The sequence below is a fragment of the Lepisosteus oculatus genome, chromosome 27, assembly GCF_040954835.1.
Source record: "Lepisosteus oculatus isolate fLepOcu1 chromosome 27, fLepOcu1.hap2, whole genome shotgun sequence".
Lineage (NCBI taxonomy): Eukaryota > Metazoa > Chordata > Actinopteri > Semionotiformes > Lepisosteidae > Lepisosteus > Lepisosteus oculatus.
This window is the reverse complement of record NC_090722.1, coordinates 9,651,269-9,669,640: the sequence shown is the minus strand read 5'-3', so window position 1 is coordinate 9,669,640 and position 18,372 is coordinate 9,651,269. Positions and strand designations below refer to the sequence as shown.

Sequence of the window (18,372 nt, the reverse complement as noted above, 5' to 3'; positions counted from 1 at the left end):
ATTGTGGGAAGGGCTTGCTGAGACAGCACAAGCAAGGTTTATTTATAGAGGCTTCCCTGTCCGGCCCTTGGATACCAACGACCAATGGAGTGACGGAGGGATACAGGGGCTCTGCCAATTAGGAAGTTGGTGGGGGGGAAGGGCTGGACCAAGGAGGTCCCCCTTCTTTAGTCCCTTAAAGGGGCAGGCGGTCATTTCCCTGTTCCTGTGGGAAGATCCTTTATTGCAGTGGCATGCGTGAGCTGTCGTGATTTTCTCTCCCGTCGGCACCTGTGTTCCTGCAGCTGTCCGCAGTGATCCTTGCTGAGCTCACCTGTGCAGGAGGGCTCTTCCTGGGATGGAGGCTGGGATGTGTACCTCTGGATTCAAACCCCATGGGTGTTTTAGAGGTTGGGATCGATGCAGGGCAAAGTAGAGCTCGCAGTGACAAATGTGAGCTCTCGCAGTTTTACAGAGAGAAAAGCAAGCGCTAGAACAGAGCCCCCGCTGTGGTGCTGTGATTGCTCAGGTTTTTCCTGAGTTCAGTTGAAGTGCCTCAGTTGAAATGACATTCATGCTGCAGTTTTGTGATGTTAAAACTACGGCTGACGCTGGAAATCCATCCAAGGACGTGTGTTTATACTGTGACCTGTTAGATCTCTCAGCTGCATTGCAAAGACGATGCTGTGCATCTCTCTGTGCAAGTCCCCACGCTCCATTTCCTGTCCTGGAGTTCAGAGGGTGTTTCAGCAAACTGAAATTGTGAAAACTCTTTAGGTTCTGTGTGCCTTCTGCAAAGCTGGCAGTCCTGGTTGTGTCTGAGGGTATCAGGGCCTGTGTTTACTGCAGTATCTTTATTATCTGTGTTATTCTGTATCTTTAGTACAGAATGATACTGACAGTGTGGTGTTCAGCACAGTACAACCGTCTGTCCGCAGTGTGGTGTTCAGCACAGTACACCTTTCTGTCCCCAGTGTGGTGTTCGGTACAGTATATTAATCAGTTCAGTCTAATCCAGTGCCTTTTGTAAATACTTTGTGTTCATTTTGAAGGTGCTGGGATGGAGCTGCTCATTCCCAAGCCATGAGTATTGACTGGTTTGGAATAGCGGACTGTGCAGCACTGATTTCCTTCCCCCTCGTGTTCTCATCTGACTGTCGGAATTGACAAAGATCAGACGCTGGAGATGTAACACAAGGCACAATCAAAAGAATCGTTTCCTCTCCCGTGACCATCAGAGCTTTTAATTAGGCAAATTAGGATCACTTCAGCTTTTCAGAGTAAATTTGGAACCTAGCCCAGTTTAATTCAAAAATCCACTTTCTCTCTCTCTCTCTGTCTGGATTAGTGCATACAGTTTCAGTATAATTTAGTGTTACACTTGTTAGTGTCTTTATTGTATTAACCCCTCTCTCTCTCAGTGCAGTGTTAATGTACTGGAGTGTCCAGTCAGTGTGTCTCTATTAACCCCCCTCTCTCTCAGTGCAGTGTTAATGTACTGGAGTGTCCAGTCAGTGTGTCTGTATTAACCCCTCTCTCTCAGTGCAGTGTTAATCTGCTGTAGCTGTAGAGCAGGGCGATTATGAAGGAAGTAGGAACATGCACAATCTGTATTGCGTGGCTGATTCTGAGGTGAATGAAGTTAAAAGGACGTGGCTGTTGATATGTATTCTTATGTGTCTTCATTACTGCGGTTCAGGCAAGCAGTAAAGTAAACTGCCTGGTTATGGATCCAAAGAAGTTGTGTGTTTAAGCAAAATCTTGCTCAGAGTTTCTAATACGTTTCTAAGATCTTAAGAACATTGTTCAGTTTTAGCCAAATTCCACAAAACGGGGTGAAAGGGTATCTGGTCACTTTCAGGAATTCCCAGCTTCAGGATTAGAAAATGAAACAAGGATCATAACTATAAACTGAATGGGGATTAATTAATTTAAATGCCACTTAGCCTGTCCTGCTGTCCCGTCGGAGGGTGTCTGTGGTAACACTGTCTCTCCCTGTCTCCCGTCCCAGGCGGAAACGGCTCAGGATGCAAGCCCACGTCCTCCTCCCTCTGCCTGCCTGCCACCCTGGGCTTCTCCCCCGCTGAGCCAACCATGTCCAGCCAGCACAGCCACCCCACCTTCAGCAACATCCACTCCATGGCCGAGCAGCAACAGGTACGGCCCCCTCCTCCGGAACGACAGGGCGGCACCTGTGCTCTGGGAACAGCACTGGGAGGCCGAAAACCACTTGCACGTTATTCCAGTCATTAACGGGGCTTATTCCCAAAGGGCTCTGCAAGGATCACTGCAGGAGGATATTGAGACTTGTGCTTGTGCTTTATAGTAGTCCGAGTTACCTAGCCAGGAGAGTCCGGCTGTTTTACATAGTGAGAGCACGTGTGAGTGCTGTATGATCCGAATCTGATGGATTGGGTGTGCAGCAACGTGGGATCACAAAGATGTGTGGTGTGAGACAGGAGCTGATGTCTGGGCAGCTGCTCTCCCAGTCCTGTTTGAGACACTGAGAGCGGCGTGCCGAATGGGCTTTCCTCCACCTGAATGCCAGTGGCGGCTCTCAGCTCTAATCCTGGAAATTGGAGCCGAGATTAGATGGTTTTCATTCCAGCCGAACTCTGCGTTTCCGGTGCGAACTGACTTTCTTGAGATACTCGCTCCTTTAGCCTTTATTTAATTTCGTTCTACAGTCTTGATTGTCAAAAAATGTCGTATAAGTACTTCAAAAGGTATTGTTTCCAAAAACTGCGAACTTTAAGCAGCTCCTGTCCGATAAAACAGCTCTTTATAGTTGGCCATTGAGCAGCAGACACGCCCATAAAAGGGGCGTGGGATTGTCGGGCATGCCCTTTGTGGGGTGTGGCTCTTTATTGACACGCCCCATGGTCTTGTTTTCCTCCTGCTGAGATCCTGTTGGTTAAGGTACAGGCAGCACACCTGAATGAGAGCAGTCCTGAAACTGGTACAGAGTGGAAACCAGTTGTAAACCCCATTTGAAGTTTTAAGAGCTCAAATCAGTCTAAAGCAAAAACTGGAAGAGACAGAGTTTGCTTTTAGCTATGGCTGGAAAGTGGCACATAGCCAGCACAGTCGTCCCTCCACCACATCAGATTAGCGGTCCACGGTTCGTCTGAGCGTGTGTGTAATCCAGAGAGTTTTTGTGTGACCTCAGGTTAGCCCATACACTAGACTGACCTGCTCTGATGGTACACGAATGTGTGCTTTCTTGAATTGTGCACTTGGAGGAGAGATCTGAGGTGTGCTGTGTGGCGTGAGAGGAACAAGGAGCTGAGGTGTGTTGGTGCAGTTAGAGGAGCCCCCCCACACCCCTCTGATGCCCCCCCGCGTTTCCCCCTGCTGGGACAGGTGCTGTCAGACATGACCATACTGCAGAGGAGGATCCCGCCGAGCTTTCGAGACCCAGCCACCGCCCCGCTCCGGAAACTCTCCGTCGATCTCATCAAGACCTACAAGCACATCAATGAGGCGAGTCCACGTCGGATCATTTCTGTCTCTCGAGAGCTCCCGAGCGAGCAGGCAGCTCTGCAGCTTGCATGTCGCGGATCTGGGCCTGGGCTGTGTGGACTCGCTACATGGTGGCGCTCAACGGTACTGTAGCAGTGCAGTTTTCCAGGTGTCCGCAGTGACATCTCCACTCCTCTGTCTCAATACAGAGGTGATGAATGGAGTGGGTTCTGGTGCTCCTCTTCTCCATTTACCACTGATCACCCCACGTGGGGCTTCACTGATTCTTATTTTCTGTAGCACGAGTGCGGCTTGTCCAGTAAAAGCCCAGGCAGTGGATCGCTTGGTTCCCTAGTCTTAGTTTACAGCAGTTTGATTTCAGTCTTGCTAAGGTAGTGTGGTGGTGTGTCAGCTGCAGCTTGACCCCTGACCCCTGACCCCTGACCTTGCCCGCGCAGGTGTACTACACTAAGAAGAAGCGGCGCGCCCAGCAGGTGCCCCCCGAGGACTCCAGCACCAAGAAGGAGCGGAAGGTCTACAACGACGGCTACGACGACGACAACTACGACTACATCGTCAAGAACGGCGAGAAGTGGCTGGACCGCTACGAGATCGACTCGCTCATCGGGAAGGGCTCCTTCGGACAGGTCAGGGACACACCGGGGCTGATGGGAGGACTCTGCACGCGATCGGGACGGAGGGCACAATTTAGAATATCCACCTCCTTCCCTTACATCACAGGGGTAGAAATGGGTGGGAGGAGGTACGGTCATGATCCCAGTCTTATACTTGGGGGTGTTAAAAATGCAACATGCTTGTTTTTAATGTCCCTCAGTGTGATAGGAGCTCTGTGCACCGCGAGGACAGGCTGTCGCACAGTCCTCCAAGGGTTTGAAAGGGCAAGCGATGACTGGGTTATCTGCGCTGTCCCTGTAGTGATCTGGCCGGTACGCAGGCGGGTACGAGATTGCGGGGCTAGGGATCTTCCCACTGGCGCAGTGCAGGGCACAGGGCTCAAGCCCAGCGCTGTCCTGTTGTCCTTGCAGGGTGTACTTCAGCTGAGGCTGAGAGGAGGTCCTGCACTCACAACCCTCTTCTTCCGAGTTCTCGCGGGGGCGAGGGGCGGGCGCGGGGCTCTCTGCCAAGGTGCTCTGGTCAGCAGCGCTTCTGCCGTTTTTCAGGTGGTGAAGGCCTATGACCACCACGAACAGGAGTGGGTGGCCATCAAGATCATCAAAAACAAGAAAGCCTTCCTGAACCAGGCCCAGATCGAGCTGCGGCTGCTTGAGCTCATGAACAAACACGACACGGAGATGAAGTACTACATAGGTAAGGGCCCTGGGGACTGGGCATCACCAGACGGGCGCTGCATCAGCGATTCACGCTGCCACAGCTTAGGGTACAGCAGTCCAGCGGGCTGGTACAGAGAGGCCGACACTGGCGTAGTGCAGGGTGCAGGGGTCAAGCAAAATGGCACAGACAGCGCTGCAGTTAGGCGGACCCGTCCTGTACTGATCAATCCCACTGGAACAGCAAAGGAGAATGTGCTCAGGGAGCTACAGCTGGCCCCACCGTTCTGCTGTTTTCCATCGTGCCTGACAGGTCAACATATAAAATCACATCATCACCTGTGGCATTCAAATCTCTCAAATTACTTCTTGGTGTCAGTAGTAGCTCAGTGCTCATCCAACAGCCGTAGTCGCTTGACTGCGTCGGGGTCAGTCAGTCCTGCAGGCCGAGTCATGCCAGAAGCGCACTGCATCAAGACACCAGTGGCACAGCGGCTGTTGTGCTGGATCCCAGGGTAGTCGTGTCCCGGCCAGCAGCCCTGTGCAAGGCTAGACAGACCTGGCCGCCCTGCTCACATTCTCAAGCCGGTTTAAATTAAGTAAGCTATTTGAACTCCTGGCTAGGACGCAAATAGAAATATAATATTAGAAATATTTTTTTCCAGCATCCTACATAAGGTGGTATACACCAGCATGAAGTCAAATACATTTACTCTGACCTAGAACATTAGCAAGATAGAGGAGTATTTTGAAATGTTGAAGTTATCTGGGAGGGCTGTACCCGGGTATGATTTGTAATAAAGTTCGCACCAGGAAGACATGCCCGCCGTCCCAGATTGTGGAAAGTGTTGATCTGAAAGCCGCCCCCGAGGGTCAGAAGGTTTGCGAATGCTCTCTCTCTCTCTCCCCCCTGCGCCCCGCAGTCCACCTGAAGCGGCACTTCATGTTCCGCAACCACCTCTGCCTGGTGTTCGAGCTGCTCTCCTACAACCTGTACGACCTGCTGCGCAACACCAACTTCCGTGGCGTGTCCCTCAACCTCACGCGCAAGTTCGCCCAGCAGCTGTGCACCGCGCTGCTCTTCCTGGCCACGCCCGAGCTCAGCATCATCCACTGCGACCTCAAGCCCGAGAACATCCTGCTGTGCAACCCCAAGCGCAGCGCCATCAAGATCGTGGACTTCGGCAGCTCCTGCCAGCTGGGCCAGCGGGTGAGCCGGGGGCTCGGTGCCACCTAGTGGGGGGGGGGGGCTGGATTGGCCCTGGGGGGGTCGCATTGCTGCCTCACGGCGCTGGGGACCTGGGTTCGATTTGTCTGTGTGGAGTTTGCATGCTCTCCCTGGTTCAAGTGGGGCCCTGGTGTCTGTGTGAGTATTTCCTGCGGTGGACTTGTCCCATCCGGGGTGTATCCTGCCTTGTTCCTGGTGCTTCTCGGGATGGGCTTCAGTTCTCCGTGACCCTGAATTGGATGAAGAGATGCTTTAAAGTGAAAGGGATAGTTTGTAGCATTTTATGGGCATGGAGACAGTTTTTCATGCATCTCAAAGTGCAGTATCCGGATTCTCTGTTCACTCGTAGTCCACGGTCACTCGCACCATCCCAGCAGCTTGTTAAAGATAAATTGAAACCGATTCAGATCTTCAGTGGGCGGGATTAGTTCCCGGGGACATCTCCTTGTGTCTGGCTGGCTGACCTCTCCTCTCTCTCCCTTTCTTCCGTTCAGATCTATCAGTACATCCAGAGCAGGTTCTACCGCTCTCCGGAGGTGCTGCTGGGAATGCCCTATGACCTGGCCATCGACATGTGGTCTCTGGGCTGCATCCTGGTGGAGATGCACACAGGAGAGCCCCTGTTCAGCGGCTCCAACGAGGTAGAGATGGCGTCGTATCTTCTGATACAAAAACTGGGGTGGGGAGATTTGGATCCGAATATTCACCTTTCCTTTTTTTAATCCAAAATCCTGTTTCCTGCCTCCCCGTCCTCCCCTACATGTTTTATAATATAACTTGGCTACTTGCACAGTGTGATGGAGGGGACCAGAAAGAGACTGCTAGACCTGTAAACCCCCCCTGCAGGCTCTGATCACGAGCTGTAGACCAGTCAGCCTTCACAGCGTGATGTGGAATCAGGCTGTCTTTGGTACACCCTTCAGCACAGGCAGTCTCTTCTGGCGAGCTGCTCCAGCCTCTGACAGCTGCATCTTTCCTCTGTTGAACGTTTGGCTGATTTTCTTCACCCCGGCACCAAGGTGATGTTTGTTCAGGACGGAGGTTACACGCGTTGGTTTCATTGGTCTCTTATCCTTGATCCTGTAAGGGTTAGGCATTGATTCGTCTACAGTGGCTGTGCACAAGCAAAACCATTGGCTCAATGCCTTCGTTGTGTCTGATCTGAGAAGTGTTATCCTGCAGTAGTGCAGTAGCCCCTCCAGAGCACTCATCACTCAGGCGGCCAGCAAGGGGAGTTTCATTCATTAGACTCCAGGCCTGGCTGGCTTCCTCTGCTTGACTCCTCGTGCTGTTCTGCCTCCCTCCCCTCGCAGGTGGATCAGATGAATAAGATTGTGGAGGTGCTGGGGGTCCCTCCAAACCACATGCTCGACCAGGCCCCCAAAGCCCGGAAGTACTTCGACAAGCTTTCCGACGGCCTGTGGACCGTCAAGAAGAATAAGGACATTAAGAAGGTACTTTTCCCGTCGCCCTCCGTGAGTAATCTTCCGAAGGCCTTTTCTTCTCACCCCTCACCCTCGCCCCCATCCCATCGCCGCGCTGCGCCCGCACTCGGGGAGAGATGGAGTCAGTGGTTGGCAGTGCCCCTCCCCCGTCAAGCACCCACGCACGCCCAGATGTCTGTCGCCCGGTGCCCAGCGCAGGCCCTCGCGGCCGGCGCCGACGGACCCGGCACCAGGAGCTACTTGACTCCGCCCTGCCCCGTGTGTCACTGGACAGACGTGCTGATCAGTGACCGTATCTGCTCTACTCTGTGTGTGTTGAAACTCAATTCCCAGTGGATCCAGTGTCCACTGGCTTCTGTTCCACAAGCTTAATTCTTCAATGAGCTTCTTAACTGTAATACTCCTAACCGGGCTCGGAGGTGTTCTATAGATGATGAGTGGGTATCTCATGTACCCAACTGTAAAAACCCTCCAGAGAAATCCTGTATATGTGAGAGTTGGGAAATAATTGGGCGAATTGGTTAATTGACCACACATGCTGGGTCACAGCGCAGACATGCTGGGGCATCGCTGCGGAGACGGTGTGTTTTTACTGGGAGAGCCCGACTCGAATCTCTCGCCTGTGTGCGGGCGCTCTGTCACTGTGGCACCTCTGTCCTGCTAGCTGTTGCTGTGTACGCCTCCGTGCCCTGGCAGTGTGGTCAGCGAGTCCCAGGAGAGCCATGAGGCTGCGGCTTCCAGAAGTGTGCCCAGCGCCTGGTTCTGCCTTCGCACGCTCCCTGTCTGTCCACTGCCTCCACTCAGAAAGCTTTAGTGTTCTGGGGATCCCCTTCACCACCACCAGTGTGTTCCCCCGCCTGGATGATGCGCCAGTCCGCTCCCCACACACCAGCTCTCAGAGTGATGAGGCCAGTTCGGAGATGGGGATTATTATGAGGCTATAATTGGTAAAGGCCAGGGGGGGAAATTGCCCAGGACACCAGGGTAACACCCCTACTCTTTTCAAGAGACGTCCTGAGATTTTTAATGACCACATTAAGTCAGGACCTCGGTTTGACGTCTCATCCGAAGGACGGCGCCTGTTTACAGTCTAGTGTCCCCGTCACTATCCTGGGGCATTAGGACCCACACAGACCGCAGGGTGAGCGCCCCCTGCTGGTCCCACTAACACCCCTTCCAGCAGCAGCCTTAGTTTCCCAGGAGTCTCCCCTCCAGGTACTGGCCTGACTCGCGCCTGCGCTGCGCTGCAGGGTGATCCAGCTGCCGGCCTGGCGGTGGAGAGTTATGCCGCTCGGCTGCTGGGCGGGCTGTGCCAGCGAGCTCTGGCGGCTGGGGAGGGTGGCGGGAGGAAGCGTGGCCTGCGATTCCTGCAGCGGGACGGGGGGGCGGGGGGAGTGGGCGATGGAACAGGAAGGGTCATGCCCAGTATGAGCCGGGCGCTCCAGCTCCAGCGGCCTAATTCCGCTTTGTGGAAAGTAGATCAGGGAGGGGAAAGCTCGGTCAGGCGGCTCTTGCGGCCGGCCTCTGAACCCCCGCGCGGCGAGCCCAGGGAGGGCCTTCCTGTCCCCCCCCCTGGTGTTCAAGAGCAGCGCGCTGTCGCGGAGCAGCCCCTGTCCTGATGGCAGGTTTTCTAGGGATCAGTGGCGTTAGATCTTTACAGCAGGCTTGGATTGGTTCACTTCAGAAATTAGTATAGTTCAGCGTTTAGAAGTCTTGAATTTTCCTGGCTCTGGAAGGAGAGAAAATACTTGGGACCTTTTATATTCTTAAAAAATGAAGGCCATTTTGATATTGAAGATTTAGACTGAAACTGCAGAACCCCAGAGTTAAAGGAGTGATTTCAGTCAGTCATGTAGAACAGGGACAGAGAAGGGGGCCGGACAGTAAGAGTTTAGGGAGGTTTGGTTGTGTGTTGTCCAGTAGTGTGAAGCCAACATCACCTCCATGCCTCATTGTGGTCTGTCTCCCATGTGCTGTGCTGTGCTGTGCTGTGCTGTGCTGTGCTGTGCATCGTGGATTGCTTGATGTAAAATAAGTGGAATCTTTTTACTTACTAGAGCTCCGCTTTTCCTAAATCGTTTTTCTGATTGTAGGGAGCCCTGGAGTATTTAATGTTGGCTGCCCTTAATGCAGAATGCAACTGCGATTGGAAAAACGCAGAGCGCTTCCGTGCCCTTTAGGGCCGTGCATGGCCTGATGCAGACGGTCGTGCTCACCTGATGTTTAAAACATGGGCGCTGGAGAAAATGCTTAATCGAAATGGGACACTGTCTGTATTAATTTGGGGAGGGGTGGGAATTTCTTGGATACTGCGGAGCCTAGCAGGTTTAGGTGGTGGTGGGGATTGTGGGCGCCGTCTGTGGGTCTGCCACTGAGCCTCTTGGCCTCCCCCTCCCCCCCCGTGTGCCCTGCAGGAGTACAAGCCCCCCGCCACGCGGCGGCTGCACGAGATCCTGGGGGTGGAGACGGGGGGCCCCGGGGGCCGGCGTGCGGGCGAGCAGGGCCACGCCCCCTGCGACTACCTGAAGTTCAAGGACCTGATCCTGCGCATGCTGGACTACGACCCCAAGACCCGCATCACGCCCTTCTACGCCCTGCAGCACAACTTCTTCAAGAAGACCACGGACGAGGGCACCAACACGAGCAGCAGCACCTCCACCAGCCCGGCCATGGACCACAGCCACTCCACCAGCACCACCAGCTCTGTCTCCAGCTCAGGTGGGAGTGCGCCCCCTAGGGGCTCCCTGCTGCTCTGATGACCCGCCGACACCTGACTAAAGACAAATGTTAGGCTGTCATGGTTGTCAGCTCCTAAGAAGCTGCAACTCATTTTAAAAACTGGACTAGAAACCTCTGGCTACCCGCTGCTGGGGTTTTCCTCCCAGAACTGGGGAGCCCGGTCCGGGGGGGAATGGTATGGGCTGGTTGCTGGTGGGTTCCTGTTTCAAGCCAGAGCAGCACTGCATCAGCAGTTAACACCACATTCAGCTCCCAGCTGTCCATTCACATGCACTGGGGCAAGGAGGTCAGTATCCTCACACTAGCCATCCCCAGCCCCTGGAGAAAAAGACTGGCTTTGTGCAACCCAGCTGTTCACATGCATGCCTGTGGTGTTGAAGCAGATTCACTCTCACAGAGTCCACCTAGTAGACTGTTCTGCTGGCTCCAGACGAGCAAGGCTGGGTTGCGTGGCCTGCAGACGGCCAACGGGTTGTGCACAGGAGAAGAAGGCTGTGCAGATGGAGAAACGGATCCCGTGTTTGTGTAGTAACACACCTTGGGAACATCCACACTGGGCAGTTGCCCCAGGAGTGAACCTCTGTTCAGACGTGTTCATATTCAGTGTGTCAGGAGATGCCTGGCCTGTTTCTGAAGAAGCTGGCTGAGAAGGAAATGAAATCTGTTTTTTTTTTAATGTCCCGATTTCAGATCTGTTGAAATGGGAGATTAGGGGAAAATCCCTTTTGGTGTTAGACCACTGGATGAGGCCCATGAAGACCAATCGTTGACGCAAAGGCTTGAAAACTGCTTCAGTCTCTTCAGATTGTAGGGGAACGCAGTGGTTTTGAGTGCTGTTTTCTCACAGAGGCTCTTCTGTAGCAATGTCCTTTTGATCTTTCCCGATGGTCCTCTTGCATCGCGGGGACCTTTCTCACTCTCTTCGTTCTTTCCAGGTGGATCTAGCGGATCTTCCAACGACAACCGGAACTACCGGTACAGCAACCGATACTACAACAGCGCTGTGACTCACACGGACTACGAGATGCAGAGTCCACAGGTAGGAGCGCACCCAGTGCCCGGCAGGTCCAGAACGGGGAGTTCAGCGCATCCAGCCGGGGAGTTTTCCCCCGAAATCGAGGAAGGAAAGTTGTACTTGTAAACGTGAAAGCTGTATTGTACAGGGTCCTTGCAGAATCTGTTGGTCTGTGTGAAGATCCGTGTTTAATATGAGCTGCACTGCAGCACAGCACGCACCCCTGGACAGAGGGTGTGGTGTGATGTGTGCCGTTCGAGAGCCCGACCCTGACCTCCTCCTCCTCCTCCTCCTCCTCTCTCCCCCTCAGGCTCCTCAGCAGCAGATGCGCCTGTGGCCGGGAGGCGAGGGCCCCCTGTCCAACAGCGACCCCTACCCCCAGCTGCTCCTGCACAAGCCCTCCGCCACGCAGCAGTCCCGCCACTACCTCGGCGGCGGCGGCGGCGGGATGCTGGAGCCCCACCACCCGCACCCCATCTACGGGCACCACGGCAACAGCCGGCAGCTCCGCCAGCAGCAGCAGCAGCAGCAGCAGCAGCAGATCCCGGCGGCGTCGCCCCAGCAGCAGCTCCCGGACGCCATCGAGCTCAGCCTGACGCACCACCACCACCTGGCCCCGTCTTCCATGCACCACGGGCCCCCCCTCCCGGACTCCAGCCAGTACGGCTCCTCCAACCTGCACCTGGGCCTCTCCGCCTTCCGGACTAGGACAGTCATGGCCCCCCCGAACCCCCAGGACAGCATGGTCGCCGCCTCGGGGCTCGGCTACCCCCCCTACCCCGGTAGCACTGGCGGCGGCGGCGGCGGAGGCGGCAACAACAACAACAACCCCCCCCAGGCCGGAGGGGGGGGCGGCCTGTTGACGGGACCCCCCCGGGGAGGAGCGGGGGGCACGGGCGTGGGCCGGCCCGACTCGGAGGAGATGGCGATGATGGGGGTCTGCGGGACCGGGGGACCCCCTCAGAGCACAGCGGCGAGCTCTTGATGAATCTTGAACAAACTCCAAAAGCCATACGATTTTAAACACACACACACACACACACACACACCGCCGCACCGCGCGGACAGACCGGAGAGCTGGACGGACGATCTTGTTGTGCATGGGGGGGCGGGGCGGGGCAGGACTGGGGGGTCCGGATCGTTTCTTTTCTTTGGGTGTTTTGGAGGGGGGGGGGGAGAGGCCGGCTGGAGAAGGGGTTTTAGTTCTCTTACAATTTTTATTTTAACTTTGGTTTTGGCGCCGGGCGACTTCAGGGCGCGGCGTGTCGGGACGGCGGAGAGGCGGGAGGCGCAGGCCGGGGCGCCGCAGACCGCCGGGCTGTTTGGTTTTGTTTCTGAAGTCTAGGTGTTTAATTGTAAATTATTAATTTATTAATAATCACTACATGAGGGCATGACCTGAGTGTACGAAAAGGAGGAGAAATTGCAGTGGGTTTTTGTTTTTTTTTTATTATTCTTATTTTTCGGAGGGGCACCTACAACAAAGGAAGCCAGGATTTTCTTCCCCCCCTTGTTGTTTTAGCGTTTTATTTTCTTTCTCCGGACTTCTCGCTGCCCGCTGGCTTGTTTCCAGCAGAACGGCTGTCCAGGGGAGGCCGCTGCGCAGGGGGTAGAAACTCTGGCCCGGAGAAACGCCCAGCTGCTCCCTTCAGACAGGACAGGGCCGCCCGCCCCACGCCAGCGCCGGGACGAAGACGGACGCGGATCGGACAAACTCGGGATGCATCAAGCCAAATCTCGCTCACTCTTCCTCTCCCCCTCTCCCCGTCTGTGCTCGGTTGGGGTGGCTTCCGAAGTTCGCTGACCCCCTCTCCATCACCCCCTTTCTCCAGGCAACGCGCCCCCCAGAATCGCTCCCTCTCTTTCGTCGCCCCCCAGCGCTTGGCGAGCGTTGCCACTTCCCATCCGGGAAAAGAAAAATATCGGGGGGGAGGGGAACGACGACAAAACCACCCCCACACCCTCTTCGTTTCTTTCTAGGCTGCTAACTCCACTCTCAACCGTGTCCGGATTGCTGCTAAACAAAACAGACAAATAAATAAAAGAGAAACTTTTTAACCCTCCTGCTTCAGAAGAAAAAAAAACCACTGCATCTCATGTATTTATTACTATTTAACAAAAAAAAATGGAAAAAAGCCTGTTGTGCCTGTTGTTTTTTTTAAAGGGAGGGGGTGGGGAGTGATGGTACAGGAGTGCAGGTCTTCGTTTCCTCTTCTCTGGCTCATCCTGGCGCTGAGCGGTGCGGTCCGGTCCGTGCCGGGTGTCAGACGGGGCGCGGGGGGCTGCTGTATGTGAGCAGGAACCCCCAGTGCGCTTGCCGTGGGCCCGCAGGCCCCACTGACCCTGCTCCCTACAAGAGGCAGCTTGGGTGGTTGGGCTTCTTTCAATTAAGATTGCACTAACGAGTTTGGGTGAAACGGAAACCGCCGGTCCGGACCCAGAGGGCGGAGGAAGGGGTCGGTGATCGATGCTCTTCGTTTCTCGTCTTCAGCAGAAGGATGTTCATGTCAGCAGTGTGTTGATGCTCTGTGGCAGAAACGGGTTTTATTGCTGGAAGGGTGAAATGGGGTTTTGTTGAAGCCGGGTTCACAGTTCACTGTGCTCAGGGTACTGGGACGCCGCCAGTGATGCTCCTCGGGATCCTCCACTCCTCCGGATGTGCCTGTGAGCCGAGGGACAACTGGAGACCACTCGGTTTCCAGCTGCCCAAGTCTGCATTGTCTCAACGAAAGTCAGTGTTGCAGAGTGATCCTGCACACAGCTGTTTATATATTTTTTTGACATTTCATCATTTGTAAATGGGGTATTTATATATTTATATATATAAATGGGGCTTATATTTACACCAGTACAGTGATGGGGGGGAAGAAGGCGTTTCCCCAGTTTTTCCCCTTCAGTGTGCCTGTGGGTGTTGACTAACTCGTCTCATCTAACTTAGTTCACAATTGGCTGAACGGGACCAGTCTGGACTGGAGCAGTATTACCTATCCCAGTCTACACTTTCATCTTAATTTTGTCTCCTGTGCAGTCCCAACCTCGTGTGTTGCTGTGCACAGCTAGTTTATCACCCCATCTGTGTGTTTTCTGTGGTGGCAGAAGGACAGAACGTTGTAGTTGCATTTTTGTGTCCCTTGAGCAAAATGGGTCACAACTTAAAATGGATCCTAACTAACCTGTCCCTGAATTTGTAAACCCTCACCAGTGTTGTTAATGCACATTCTCAGCTCTTTGTTTTGGTTGTGTAGCCTTTGATGCTTGTCTTTGATCCTCCCCTAGAGTTGCTCAGTGGTGTGCCTTCACTCAGACCTTAGTAGGCAGGATTCTGGGAGGACTTATGTTTCTAACCAGATCCTTGTGTCGCTTAGCCTGTGATTTCTCTCTGGGGGTGCAGCCCTAGCTGACCTGACCGACCCTGCCTCGCTGGTGACCCCCTGTGCCTCCCTTCAGGTGCCCATCTGTGCCACAGGGTTGGCTGGAGCCCCTTGACGTCACTGTGGCCCCAGGTCCACAGCCCCTGGCTCACACGCAGCACCGTGCCCCCGCTTCACTGCTTTTGGGTGTCTCCAAAAACCCCAAATCTCAAGCTTCTGAGAGATAAAATACCTGGAGTACAAGTAGATGTTGGATAAGCCAGGTCAGCGTGTTGGGGACCGGTGGATCAGGGACTGCAGAAGGCCGACGGTGTGGCTGACAACCCTAACTCGTGGCCTCCTTCAGCGCAGGGCGTCCCAGCCCGCTGAACGGGCTTCTCAACCCCCGAACGACAGTCTGGTTCAATCTGAAGGCGTTTGTTTCAGCGCGGGGGTTCTGGGCTGTTGTAAGTAACTTCAAGTCTACCAACTCTACCAGAACATGTTCGCTCCAATGTTCCGTTTTCCAACCACTGCTTCCGGTTCAGGGTCACGTGGGAGTCCAGGGAAGCCATGGGCCCAGGGTGGGGTACACCCTGGACGGGGTGTAAGTTGATCCAGGGCACACGCACACACGCACTCACACTCTCAGCGGATGCCTATGAACCTACCAGTGCATCCCTGGACTATGGAAGGAAACTGGAGCGCCTGGCTGACAACATGCAAACTCCACACAGACAGCACCCCAGGTCCAGAACTCAACCCAGGATCCCAGAGCTGCTACCCTCGGCACCGACATACTGGCCCCTAAAATTGGACTGCTGCTGTCCAATAAGAGCACTGAGCTCACCCGAAGGTCATCAGGGGCTGTGTCTTCACGAATGAGTGAAGTGCGAGGGGGCGGGTGCCTGGAGAACTGGAGAGGGTTTTTGTAGAACATTTCCTGTGTCCTCTCACGGCTGCTGGGCACTCTGGGGACAGGCTAGGGGCTAAAACCGGCTCTTCCCCTGTGGAGGGTTCGGCCAGATTAGAGAATCGCGCAGGTATTCTAGCAAAGTATTCTAGAAAGAAACTTCAGTGGGAGCTTAACTGCTCACCAGATGTGCACAAATAACCTGTTACCCAGCACAACTGGAGGAAATCCTGTAAGCACGCAGTTACCCATAAAAGCTGAGGCTGAGTTTCCTGTGCAGTTAGGAACAAGCGCAGGAAGTACTGCTGTCTCGTCCCGAATGTGGACAGTGATCCCCAGCCCACTCATTTGGGGACTGTGAGGCTCCTCGTTGACTAAAAATGACCATGTGCATTAGTACTAGTGTAGCCCTGCTCCTGGAGCTCACCATCTCCCACTTCCTGCTCCTGCAGAGCTCTTCATCCCAGGCTCGGCGATTTCACAGCTCTGTCCTGGGCCTCGGATGAAATATGTCATATCGATCAATGCCCCTAACCAGCTTCTGAATTTCAGAACTGCCCTCGTCCAAGAAGCACGACTCCTTGCCCCAGAGCCCGGCGCTCGCTGTGGGTGCGTCTGATGCCCTCACTCCCCCCAGCGTCAGTTCATCACAAACGGATCAGCTCGTGGAGAACTGTGGGCCAGGGAGCCGTGGAGAAGCTGTGTGCCCAAAGGGGAAAACTGTAACCTTGATGTCGGGGGTCTCCGATACCCAAGAGTTACGAACACGTCTAAACAAGCAGACATGTTAGTTATCCATTTGTACTGGAGATTTAATGCTCGTTTGGAACAAAAACTAAAACATCCACCCATTTTCTGACCCCTTCCTCCAATCCGGGACCGCAGGGGTGCTGGAGCCTGTCCGGGCAAGCAGTGGGCACATGCTTGGGTACAGCTGGACAGGACGCCAACCCATCACAGGGCGGCTACAGACACGCTCGTGCCTGGGCCACCCTTCCCAGGACGTGAACGTGCAGACTCCACACAGACAGCACCCCGGGCGTTGAACCCAGGACCCCAGCGATGTGAGGCAGAAATGCTGACCCCCTGCACCGCTGTGCCACCCGAGCCCAAAACACTGCCTGGTCATCAGGCCTGGTGCTGGTGGCAAGGTCAGCTCATGCCCGTTGGCCTCCACGGGCTCCGCCCAGCAGCTGTGAGCCCCAGCTGTAACAGCGAGGAAAGGGCATGTCGAAAAAAATCGCTGAACCCGAGAAAAACAGACGCGACCGAAGCCTCAAACATTTTATCGACCAGACATAGTGGTTTGTCTGTATTTTTACAGCCGGCCTTCCTCTCGCGTGTATCAGGAGTGGGTACACACTGGTGGTGGTGGAGGGGAGCCCCATTACCTGTAAAGCGCTTTGAGTGGAGTGTCCAGAAAAGCACTATATAAGTGTAAGCGATTATTATTATTATTATTATTATTATCATCTCCCTGAATATGCAGGCGCCGGAGCGGAGTCTGTCGAAACCCGCGTCGGGTTAAGCGCCTTTCAAATGACGCTTTTCCCGTCAACTCCCAACAGTTTTCCTGAGGTCAGGCCACCCTTTCCACGGTCAACGCGATTTAAAAATTATTTTTGAGAGTATTTTTTTTTTTTTTACGGTGAGAAAAAAACGGTGATCTCCGCAATCAACTTCTTCCCCCGTCTGCTGAGGTTTCGCCTCTCGCAGGATCGAGCGCAGAGCCGGCGCCAGCTCCAGCCGGATGATGCACAGTAAACACACACGCCGCAGCGCGTCACTGAAGACACAGATACATAGTGTTGGAATACACGGCCGCTTTCGGAAGGAAATTGATAACGACGTTTATTTAACTGTTTCCTTTTTCAAACATTCATAGAAGCCACGGCAGGTGATTCACGCTCCAGCCGACGAGAGACCCTCCTCGGCGAAAGCGCTCCGGGCTGCAGAGCGACCCCTAGTGGTTGTGCGCCGCCTTCTTCGGCGGAAGAGGAGAGGAGACCCCGGCCCCTGCTCCGGACCGGACAGGGAGAGCGGGCACTTCAATCCGCTTGGGTGGAGCAGAAAACAGAACGCTAATAAAAAAAAAATCCCACGAAAGTCGAGGCGACGGGGAAACGTTTTTTTTGGACGCGTCGGGCAGTGCGATCTGGCGGGCGGGGCGCTAGAAAGCTTTCTTTTTCGCGACAATAAAATCAGAGGGAGTCTGCCACAGGTGGGGGGAGGGCGGTAGATGAATGACGAGACGAAGGGTGAGCTCGATTAGCGGGATTAGATTCTCCTTGGGGAGAAATTAGAGCCGCTCAAGACTCCGGCTTCTCGGTGCCCGAACCTTCTGACCTGGGGTTCAGGGGTGCAACTGAGTGCTCGGGACCGGCTAGTGTCGGGGTTCCCGGGCTCTGGGATGTGGGAGCCCTTCACCGTAACAAGCCACGTGGCTAATGAAGGCTGCGACATCCCCACTTTTCCAGGACGCTGGGAATTCGCAGGTTCCTCCCGGTAAACTGAAGGGAGAAAACCCGCACGTCCGGCAGGATTCTCCCGCTGGGACATCTCCTTCAATTCCCCTCTCCGCAATGGCGTGCTTGCAAACTGCATTACTGTGAACAAAAACCGAGCCGCACTGCAGGATGACACCTTGAACGCAAACTGTTATTGAAATTCATCAGCTTAAAGAAGCCAGAAGCCATTGGTTTTACAGTTAAGTCTTAGTTTAGCAAACAGGATGCCGCTCTTGGTTTTGAAGTCTCTCCCCCGAGAGAAAACTAATCGCAATGAGAGAAACAGATCGCAATGTGTGCGACTCTGCAGGACGTAGTGAGGAAGAGCTTAAGAGTCCTAAAAACCTACCCGAATCCCTACAACACACGTTCTCGAAGAAAAAAAACGCCAATATAATGTCTGAATTGTTGTCTTAGCCAACCCAAAAATGAAACTAAACATAAT

The 18,372-nt window shown here is 54.2% G+C and overlaps 1 protein-coding gene across 3 annotated transcripts in view; it reads left to right on the top strand.

The window, feature by feature from the left end:
- The window catches only part of dyrk1b (dual-specificity tyrosine-(Y)-phosphorylation regulated kinase 1B), a 44,294-nt gene extending 30,999 nt beyond the window's left edge, over nucleotides 1-13,295 (top strand). For 2 of the 3 annotated variants that reach the window (XM_069185129.1, XM_069185128.1), the window contains 10 exons: nucleotides 1,991-2,136; nucleotides 3,343-3,462; nucleotides 3,900-4,088; nucleotides 4,623-4,770; nucleotides 5,654-5,940; nucleotides 6,453-6,599; nucleotides 7,272-7,433; nucleotides 9,818-10,121; nucleotides 11,078-11,181; nucleotides 11,468-13,295. In XM_069185129.1, the coding sequence (XP_069041230.1) occupies nucleotides 2,074-2,136; nucleotides 3,343-3,462; nucleotides 3,900-4,088; nucleotides 4,623-4,770; nucleotides 5,654-5,940; nucleotides 6,453-6,599; nucleotides 7,272-7,433; nucleotides 9,818-10,121; nucleotides 11,078-11,181; nucleotides 11,468-12,142 (2,199 nt within the window). In that variant the 5' untranslated portion in view covers nucleotides 1,991-2,073 and the 3' untranslated portion in view covers nucleotides 12,143-13,295. The remainder of the gene's footprint in view (nucleotides 1-1,990; nucleotides 2,137-3,342; nucleotides 3,463-3,899; nucleotides 4,089-4,622; nucleotides 4,771-5,653; nucleotides 5,941-6,452; nucleotides 6,600-7,271; nucleotides 7,434-9,817; nucleotides 10,122-11,077; nucleotides 11,182-11,467) is intronic. The other variant, XM_006641627.3, reaches the window with a different exon arrangement.
- Nucleotides 13,296-18,372: the final 5,077 nt, after the last annotated feature.